Raw genomic sequence first — 10,345 nt, 5'->3', positions numbered from 1 at the left:
ACTGCTCCTGCTGGTGGGTGGTGATCCCTGCTGCCTTGCATCCTGTGGGGGGTTCTTCACGAGCCCCCAAGGCTGCACTAGGAACAGTGAGTCCTGGGGTTTTTCTTGGGTTTTTTTCTTAAAGGGACAGAGCTGACCTGGGCGGGGCAACTGTAGGGGGGCTGGGGAGCTCATGCAGAGCCCCCCATGCGGCATGTGGCAGTGGGGGGGCAACAGGGATTGCCCCCCTCCACCTGGCTGCACCTGGTGAGCACCGAGGCTTTTTTTTTTTTTTAAAGTACTGGGAGCTGGGGTGGGTGGGGTTGGCCATGGGGGGGTCTGGGAGAGTGAACAAATAACCTAGCAATGACACCAGAAGGAGTTAATTTCTTCTGGTTTTATTTGTAATTTGTGATTGAACTGAGGCCCAAATCCAGCACTGGGACCATAGGTTAACAGATGTACATGCTCAGAGTCCTGCCAAGTGTAACAAGGCTGAGGCTTCTCAGTCCTCTGAGCTGCTCCATGGAAACATATGCTTGAACCCAAGCAGCCTGACACAGCTCAGTAGGGCTGTACTTGGGCACAGGCATCCTTCAACATGGAGCTCATTGTGGGATTAAGGGCCAAGTAAAGGTATTTTGCCAGACTTTCTCCTTTTGCATTAATTAGCGTGTTGAGCTTTCGGAATGCTTACTGTTCTGTTGCTAAAGTCCATATTTATGCCCCTAAAGACGATGCCAATGTGATTCTTGCCTCCCTCCCCCCTTTCACCTTGGACCCAGGGCCGGGGTCTGGCTGCTTTTGCCGCTTGAGAAGTGTGTGGGTTGAAAGCCAGGCAGACCCCAGCTGGGGTACCGCTCCTGGGAGATGGGAGGGAGTGGGGATTAACCTTAGGCTACCGGCATCTGGCCACGTCCCCTGCTCCTGCTGCTCAAGCAATGAGGGAACACTCTGGAGCAGGGTTTCCCACTCCAACCCCCACCCGCTTCTCAGCCAGCTGGAGCAGTGATAGTGCTATGGCTAGGGAGGAGAGGGGTGGGACCAACCCCGCTCAGCTGGAGCAGACAGCACAGCCCAGCCCAGCTCAGGGCTGCAAAGCATCCTGGGATGCTGGGGGACTGTGAGCTAACTTGAACTAGGAAGGGATCTGGGACAGGAGTTCCATAAACTGGTCTGCCTAAATCAGTTCAGTTTGATGCTACATTCAACCAGGTTCATCTTAAAGCACTTTCAAAATGACTGAAACTGGTTTATGTGCACTGAATTTCTGTTTTGTTACAGGTTTAAACCGGTTTCTGATCACATAAGCTAGTTTATGCGTAACTTCTGTCCCTAGTTTATGTGACCAACAATTCATGTTGTTCTTGCTTCAAGACTTCTGGAGCAAATAATGTGGTTTTAACAAGGGTATTCAGTTCTAGGGCAGTGAGCTGAGAACTTGTTGCCACAGATGTCTGTGGAATAAAATGAGACTGTTACCTGTTGGTTTGTGTCATGGGAATGGGGGTGTTTGAACTAACAGCAGGTCCTGGCAGATTTTCTAATATGCATGGAGTATGGTCTCTAGTTTGTGGCAGTTTTTAGTGTCTATATACTTTTATGTGCCTGGACTTTTTTTTTTACCACTTCATTAGTAAGAATCCATTCCACTCCTTTTCCTGGTCGGTTGTTAACTGAAGCTGTGTCCCCTTTCAGTGCTCTTCTCTTGAACATGCATCAAGTTACTGTGAGGTAAAATGGAAACTTTGGTTGTTACTCCTGTAAATAAACGTTTACATAATACATTGATTAGCCTCAACTTCTCACTGTTGCATTTCTAGCTAAAAAGGTCACTTTTTGACATCATTACCCTTTAGAAAGTAATGCATACGCTATGTATAAATGACATGAATGGTTTTAGAGCAGTTTCATCCTGGCAGGAGTGTATTACTGTATACAGCATGTGCCTCTTCATAAACCAGAAAGGTGACAGAGGTATTAGACAGTGTTGCTTACACATCAGTTTGAAGGGGAGTTGTAACTATTAAAGGCAGAATTTGGTTTTAAGATCGTTTCACATGTGCTTAATTTTACTCGTGTGAGCAATTCCACTGACTCTTTGGGCCACAGCTATATACAATTAAAGCACACGCCTAACTGTTTGTGCTTCTGCTTTGAGAGAGGCGGATTACCGCCTGCTGTGCCCATATTGTGTCTTGTACAAAAGATTGTAGTTGTGGATTTTATACTGAGTAAGATTCTCCTTTCAATTTTTATTTTCTGCCTTCAAGACACTAAAAAGAAATCCCGCTACCAGTCATGAGGTGAAACTTTGGCTTTATTGAAGTCAGTGACAGAACTCACAATGACCTCACTGGAGCCAGAATTTTTTTTCCCTGGAGTCAAAAATTCCACCTGTTCTACGAGGGTGTCTGTTTGCAGAGGAACTCTGTGTTCTTCTGTGGAGCTGATCCTAGAGGGCCAAATCTCAGGCTTCAGGAATGAGTATACATGAAAATGTATACTTGGTCATCCTATTTCTGTGAAATAAAAAGGTAGCTAATACTGGTGACCTCCGTGGTGTGGATAGGGGGAGAGAGAATTTTAATTTTGAAGAATGAATATTAAGCTGCATGTGTGTTCCAGGTACTTGTAGATATTGGGTAAAATCAAAGGAAGGTTTCCCCAAGGATGATGGCCCTCATTTTTTGCAATTCTCTCATGTGCTTCCAAAATATTTAGCATCTTTTATCGCACATCAAGCTTTCAGGTCCTGTTCCCTCCCTTTTCCCAGGATGTTAGGATAAACTGTGTAAACACTGAGCTTTTTGCTCTTGTGATTATATTACTAAACACCCTTCCTTCCATGGCCACAAGTGAACACAAGAGCAGTTATGAAACCCTGTTTACAGCTCTGCAGCTGGTCAGGGTTTCTTTATGGGTCTTATTTCACATCTCCCCTTTTTAAAGTGTATATTGCCATCTAATTATCTGGACTATTCCTGGCGTTTCACTTGTAATATTAATGAGCTTTTACAAAGCATACAATGCCTCCTTTGTTCATATAGGAAACTGCTGAAGAGGGAGGGGAGGTTTCTCATAACCCCCTTCCCCCCCCAACACACACACAATAAAATAAAATAGAATGCGTCTGCTTTTCCTTAGTATGCAGTCATACTGAAGTTATGCAGTGTGGAGCGTGTATGTCAGCAATTGCACCTTGTGCACGAAACATGGGCAGGCATCATTTTTCTGTTTCCAGTATAAAGCAGGGATCCAAACAAGACCTTCTGTATAGCTAAACATTGTAAAGGCCTTATGTTAATGGTGAATTCTGTGTGCATGAATATAAGGCAAAGCTAGGATTGGTTGGCAGGCTCATTGCAGATCCAGGTGGCATATACTGACAGCTTTGGGTCACATGATAGCTATTAGTGCTTGCTTTTCCACTCCTCTGGCTCAGCTTGTCAGCAAGGGTTGAACGCAAGCATCCTGCAGCTTCCAAGAATGTAAGGGGGAGGGGGAAGTCTGGGGGGAAGCTGCTTTGGTGTTTTTCTCCCCCCTCTCATCTTCGATCAGTCTGAATTCCTGACAAATGTGGATTGTGGAGGTACAGAACTGCAGCCACAGTTGCCAAGGGAGTCTGGTCATGCGGCTCAGTCCATATCGGATTCGCTGAAGAAGGATAGATTAAACTGGCATGTACAGTCTACGTTGTCTGCCAAAGCAGCACTTAGCTTTCAGATGAATTAGATTGATCTTCTCTTCTCTGCAGTAATACACTTGAGGAGACAAAGGAACTGGAAAAACAGACAATATTTACTTTAGTAAGGATCCTGGACTGTGCAGCAGAATGGAAGGACAGAATATTGGTTATGAAACTATAGGGGACTGTAGATGGATCCTCGTGCGAAAGCCCATGTCTTGCTTCGACAAAATGATTTCTTTAAGGCAGTTTTTGTGATCCTGTTGCTAGGATTAAGCTTTTTGCATTGCAGCATGGAGCCTTTTGTTTGAGTTAAATTCAGACCTCTCGATATGTCACCTGACAGTCTTGTGGTTTTGGATGAATATGGCTCATTGCTATTATTAACCTGGGTTGGCAGCTGGGCATAACAGGAGTTTATAGGGATCTTGAAAAGTGGAACTGCTTAGGGGATAAAGATGCTTTCCAGGTATGGAAATAAAGTTATTGCAATTGTTTTAACAATTTGGACACTATACTTCCTAACAATTGATTTGCTGCTGTAATATTTTTTTTTTTGTAGAAATCTGATGCCTTATAGAGTTGGTTTGGCTTACTGATTTCTGCAACTGCATAGAAAATAGCTCTTTTCTGTATTTTTAAATATCCTAAGTTAATTTGATAACTATAACTTTGCAAAGATTAGTTCTGATCTGCTGAAGTAACGCGAAGAACTGTGTTAAATGCTAGCAAATTTAAGTCAAAGGGACTTTTGTTGGTTTGTGTATATTTTTGTATATCAAGGCATTTTTTCCAAAAGAACTAATGAGGAAAAGTTTGTGTATGTGTGTTTAAAGCCTCTTGAAACTGAACAGGTGTTTTCTAAAATGGCATGCTTTTATATATGCCCTCAAATCTGGAGGCATAGATAGTGATCTGGAATGACAAGAGTTAACTTTAAATTCTTAATTAATTGCTGGAGGTCAAGTTGTAAAAATAGTCAACATATTTATTGATTCCTTCCCACAATACCTTTTAGGCTACTGTTTTCATGGTTAATGTTTTTAATTCTACCATAGCTAACCTGTATATGTACCATGTCTTTATTTTCTGTGTACTCTTGGTTGGAGCCTAGCAAAGAATTAAATCCATGTTCCACGAGGCATTTTTGGGTGTGTGTTGGAATTTCGAGAGTGTGAATTAGGCATGGAGTGAGAGCTGAATGGATAAACAGAGGCAAGTGACTAACAGGTGGGAGTTAAAAATGAAAACAATCTAAAGTTAGCTTCATTTGTAGTTGGAGAATCAGACAGCAAACTAGAATTTGAGAGTCGGGGCCAGTAAACGTGGAAACCAGCTGAAGTTTATGTCCCAGTTCAGTGCACAGAGTGCATGCAGATGCCTGACTTGTGACCAAGTGTTACAGTATGTGCGTGGTGTGAGTAGCTCACAGTTCCTGAACCCCCAGTAGTACAGCTATTCAGAGTGAGTATTGCTAAACTACTAGATGAATGAGACAGATTTATAGACATGGCAGAGAGCTGGCCTTTTCACTGGTACAAAGCCTGTGGCTGGGCCCTCCCTTCCTTCTGGGTATAGGGAACCAAGAAATATGAACAGGAATCCTCAGCTTTGATTTAAAAGAAAAGTTGGTTTTTAGCCCTCGTCCTTAGGATGAACTTTGCAATGTAACCTCATGTGCTCTTTCCTGCCCAGGGCAGGGGGTCAGACTCGATGATCTAATAGGTCCCTTTCAACCCTAATAACTATGAAACTAGTCCATAGGGCTGAAAGCTTGTTGCAAATCCCTTCCTATAGAGCAGAGGAGATTCAGAGACTCCTTGCAGCCACTGTACTCCCAGCTCTTTAACTTCAGACAAAGCCATGAGTAAGTTAACAGCTGTAAGTGGCAGTGTTGCCCAGGGTACTAATGTAAGCAATTTCCCCATCAGTTATAATGGATCCCCTCCAGAGCCTTGGTCAAGTCACATAGCTCAGTTTTAATAAAAAATTTTCCCTGCAGGAATGGGGCCAGTGGACACAACCTTCCCATGAATGCGGATCTAAGGACATCTGTTTTGCAAGACTTTTTATATGTATCAGCTCAGAGGTTGTATTAGTGTAGAGATCCCCTTCCTCCCCGTGGCCATACGTGTTGCGTCACTGAAGCTTAAAGAGAACTGTTGCAGAAAGTTGTGCATGCAAACCAAGGGTATAAATTTATCATACCCATCAGAGGGTATTGGATAATGAATTTCATCTGTTTTTTTTGGTGTCTCTAGCTAAGAGATGCATAAAATTGGAAAAACCATCAACCTAGCATCATCGGTGCATCCCTAGTATGCTCCCAGCTACTTGTGTTTGTTCTGGAAGATCTACACAGCTGTATGGCAGCAGTCAAGTAGGGAGCCAACTGGCTGAACCATGTCAAGAAAATGATAGAGAGCATTTGTACTTACTGTGAGTCCTACATTCTGTTTGTCACATTACCATGAGGCATGAGAAGAGGAAAGGCCCGGAAGTACATGGAGGAAGTTGCTGGGGACTGGAAGAAGGCAGTCTTCATTGAAAAGAGTGTAAGAGCAGAGATGACAAAGGTGTATAACACACTGAGTGTCACAGAGAAGGCCAATAACCTACTTCTTTTTCCCCTTTCCCATAGTAAAATGTATGCAGGATTTTCAATATTAATAGACAACATATATGTATAAAATGTTGTCTTATAACATTTCCACATATAAAAAATCCCCCTAAAAACCTGTTTAACTCACTGCTTCAGGATGTTTTAGATATAGTTTAGAAAGGTACTAAATACAGATTACCTTTACACTTTGAATTGTAAGCTCTTTGGGGCAGGGACATTACTTGTGTTAAATATTTTTGCAATGTAGTTTGGTTTCCTCACGGGCCCCTCTAAACATTACCGCAATACAAGTAGTAGTAAATAATACAGAAATAACTGCATTGTGCATTGCTAGGTAGGTAATCTCATTAAAATTGTGGGCTGTGAATCTCTGTAGGCTTTAACGAGCAAGTATAAGAGTAAGTGGTCACCCTCTGAAGGTGAGGGGAAAATGTCATCTCCAGTACATAGCAATGTAGTCCCAGCTGCATAATGAACTGCACACTTTCCTTTGAAGCAGTTGGCGCTGGTCACCATTGGAGAGGGAGCACCAGATGAGACGGACTAGTGCTTTTTCAGTATGGCTGTTCCTATCGACATTCTGAAAAGGTGCTAACATGAAAAACATGCAGAACAGATAAGCTGGCATAAACTATAAATATCACTTGCGTAGATGCTTTTAAAAATAGTTTGAAGTGATTCATCACCAGGCAGTTTTCATAACTGTGGTTAACATGTTGAAAACAATAGTTTGATAGTTTCAACTTACTTTTTCAAGAATTGGGCATATTCCTGTTTAGTGATCTATGCTTTTTACCTATTTGGTCTCTCTCAGTTGGCTTTGATTTCAACCATACATCTTTTTAAACTTCCAGAAGTGTCTTGTTGTTTAAAAGTAACCCAGTGGTCACTTAGGTAAGAGTGAAACAACATTATTAACATAAGTTGTTAATGACAAAAGGGATTTCTGTTGATCTTGTACAGAAAACAAGGTTGTTTTGTCTTCAGCTTTATGGGTGGGGGAGAAGGCAGCATTTTTTGTGTGATGGTTATTAAAACCAGCATGGAGCAATGCGTAGGATCATTCCATTACCTCTAGCAGATAACTTCTTCATACTCCAGTGCGTGCTGTGTTTTAGGGGATGTGTAAAGAAATCCAGCTGTAGTCTATGTAGAATTCTGGATTGCATCCTGCTTGCCCAACTCCCAGCATTGGTGTTTTTTTTTAAGGAACTGCCCAATGGATCTGCACATGAAGAGTAAGTATCGGTGTATTAGAAGGTAGGGAGGTGAGGCAGGGAAAAGAGAGAACTGTTTAGCTGGACCAGACCCATTGGCTCTCTGTGACTAAATGTGTGCTGGAAGTTTGTTTCTAAAGAGATGTGCAAATACTTTTCTTGTTTTTGACTAGTTTAATTAGTTTGGTAATTTGGTAACATCTGGATTCTGCAAATTGCCTGTTCCCCAACTTCTTCCAAATTCAGTGCAGGAGCAGATGTCACCTTGATGTTCCTAATAAAATTAAAAACAATGTACCCAGTTGATTATCCTATGATGTGATGCTTTAAAGAACCCCCCCCTCCACTTTCCAAATTTTAAGTCATTTTCAGCTATGTGCATAGCCTGCTTGCAACTTGTCCTGTTAACCTGAAAACTCCCTTTATCACTAAGGCCTTTCTTCCTCATTTGGGGCCCAGAGTGTTTTGTTGGGAAGATCTAAAGAAAATGACTCCATTTTATGGAGTCCAGTTTTCAACTAACCTTTAGAGAGGCTGAGTTTTTGCAATATTTTGCAACTATAATGGATTATGTACAATATTTTTTAATTGGGTGGGGAAAGGAATTCTCCAAAGCATCTAAATAATTTGCATTCAATGGAACTTGTGCCTCTAAATCATTTTGGTGCTTATGAAAATCTCACTCTGTGTAAACTGGCATTTGTATTCCAGTAGTGCCAAGGGGTCTCTGTCAGGATGGTGTTGTGTTGTATGAAAAGAAATAATTCAGCTTCTTTTCTGCTATGAGGTCAGAATGCTAAATTTACAATGACATAATTTTCCATGGCAACAGAGAGTGGTTTATTTAAAAAAAAAAAAATTAGCTCCAAAGCAAGATCAACCAGGAACATCTGGATTGTTCAGAAACATCTTCTTTTCTCATTCAGATTTATAACTCAGTTGAGATTTCCACAACAGGGTGGGAGATTGAGACACATTGTTCCTTAAAATTAAGAGAACTTGTGAGTGAATTGGATATCAGTTGAACTTCATAGTAAGGTTCCATTTACAAACACATTCAGTGAAATGTGTCGCTTTACAGAGGATCTGCCACAGAATTTTGCCCTATATTACACGGAGTAGTTTTGTTCATTTTCCCTGGGTGCTCTTCTTAGGTGTCAGACTTACCAACACTTTCAATCTGCTAACGAGGAATGCTGTTTCCTGCTAAAATATGTCTCTGCTGAATGGAACAGGTGTGAGCTTGAGGTGCCAGTCTGCTTGTATTTACTGTATATCCTACTGAACCTTCTGCTAATACTCTTCGGTTTCTTCTGATTCAAGGAACAGTCCACTACTGCCAAGGAATATTTTTTGCGAAGCTAAAACGAGCTTTACAGCTATATTATGTAAGACAGATAACACTTAACTCATCTGTCATGAAATATGTTTTAAAACATACATTCGTTACTGGTGTATATACTTGAATAGAGAAAGTTAGTGTCCTGTGCAGAAATGGAGATGTAAACAAGCTCTTTTTACCTTGATCAAATATCTTGTTGAATACCGTAAGGGTTTTATATTTAGCTTTCTCTCCTCTTAGCGTTTAGCTGCTCTTGGGGCTTCTTATAAGCAGACTTTCCAAATATCTGGAACAGTTACTGCCCTTGTCTGCTAGTAATTTCAAAGCTGAATATCAGAAGTACTAGCTAATGAAAGTCAGGCTTTTGTTTAAAATGGATGCAAATTCAAATGCACAGTAAAGAGTAGGGCAAGTAAAATCCCTTTTTCTTTTTTTGAGCAGTAGCTGGTTATTGCATTTTTTTTGTTTGTTAGATCAGTGACAGCTCATGAAACTGCTTTCCAAACTTCCCATCCACTTTCACTGAAGAGTGAGAGAGGGTTCCTCCTTCTGCTGCTGGGAGTGTGAGGTTATCTGTTGTCCTCATCTCACTGGGGAGAGATTGGACAAAGCCAAAAGCTTGAGCTTGAAATTGCTTGGCGCCTATCTCAGTTAATGACTCTTTTCAGAATTGGCTTAATTGCATTTGACAACAAATGTTGTGATGCCCCTTTGCTCTGCTTCACTGAAAAAGGCATCCCCAGCTCATCGAAGGGTTCTCAGGCCTGTCAAGAGACTGTTCACTATAGACTACAGCTTTATCCATGCAGAATCTACTGCGGGGTGGGCAAGATGTGGCCCGCCAGGCCATTCTATCTGGCCTGTGGGGCCCCTAAAAAATTTAGAAAATTAATACTCATCTGCCTTAGTCTGCCTGTTATGCAGCCCTTGATGACTTGCCAAAACTCAGTAAGCGGCCCTCTCCCCAAAATAATTGCCCACCCCAATCTACTGCCACTTCAATAAATGACAGAATTCCCATTGGTTTGTATGTAAGATTGGACATTTGATAAGAGACAGGATCATCATTTCGTGCACAAGCCACACCCTGCAAGTTGTGTTGGTCTGAGAGCCGGTCTAGCAGAGTATAACTTTTTCACATAGAATTTGGTTATTTGATAATCCATCTTCCTTCTCATGTGCACACATGACTCTTTTTTTTTAAACTACCTAGCCTTAAGTGAGTACACAGAGGGAAAGCCAGGCTCTTACAGTCAAAGCTCTAGACATCAATGTATTTTAATTTAAAAAATTTTTAATTTAATTTTAACTTGAGCAATCTTGAGTTGCTCAAGTTCTCCCCTGTGATCTCTCTTTGCCGTTAGTTGCATAGCATCCTCTCTTCAGCTTCTGTTTTTCTTTGTTTTAAACTTTTCCTCTTGCTCTTCTAGTAATGATTGCATTCAGTTTTTTGTGCTCCTGTCTCTACCTGTAGTCAGCCAGCCTTCTCTACAGTC

General features: G+C 41.6%; 1 protein-coding gene across 3 annotated transcripts in view; it reads left to right on the top strand.

The window, feature by feature from the left end:
• The window catches only part of FNIP1 (folliculin interacting protein 1), a 114,269-nt gene that overhangs the window by 35,519 nt on the left and 68,405 nt on the right, over positions 1-10,345 (top strand). Inside the window, exon 1 of one of the 3 annotated variants that reach the window (XM_019506315.1) lies at positions 3,610-4,136. The exons of the other annotated variants lie outside the window; for them this stretch is intronic. Coding sequence (XP_019361860.1) covers positions 4,126-4,136 — 11 coding nt within the window. The 5' untranslated portion in view covers positions 3,610-4,125. Of the gene's footprint in view, positions 1-3,609; positions 4,137-10,345 lie in introns of those variants that run through there. 3 annotated transcript variants of the gene reach the window in all.

The sequence above is a fragment of the Gavialis gangeticus genome, unplaced genomic scaffold (genome assembly GCF_001723915.1).
Source record: "Gavialis gangeticus isolate Ggan-Ray unplaced genomic scaffold, GavGan_comp1, whole genome shotgun sequence".
In the NCBI taxonomy this organism is placed as follows: Eukaryota; Metazoa; Chordata; order Crocodylia; family Gavialidae; genus Gavialis; species Gavialis gangeticus.
The sequence above is the reverse complement of the archived record's forward strand: the minus strand, read 5'-3'. Positions and strand labels throughout refer to the sequence as shown.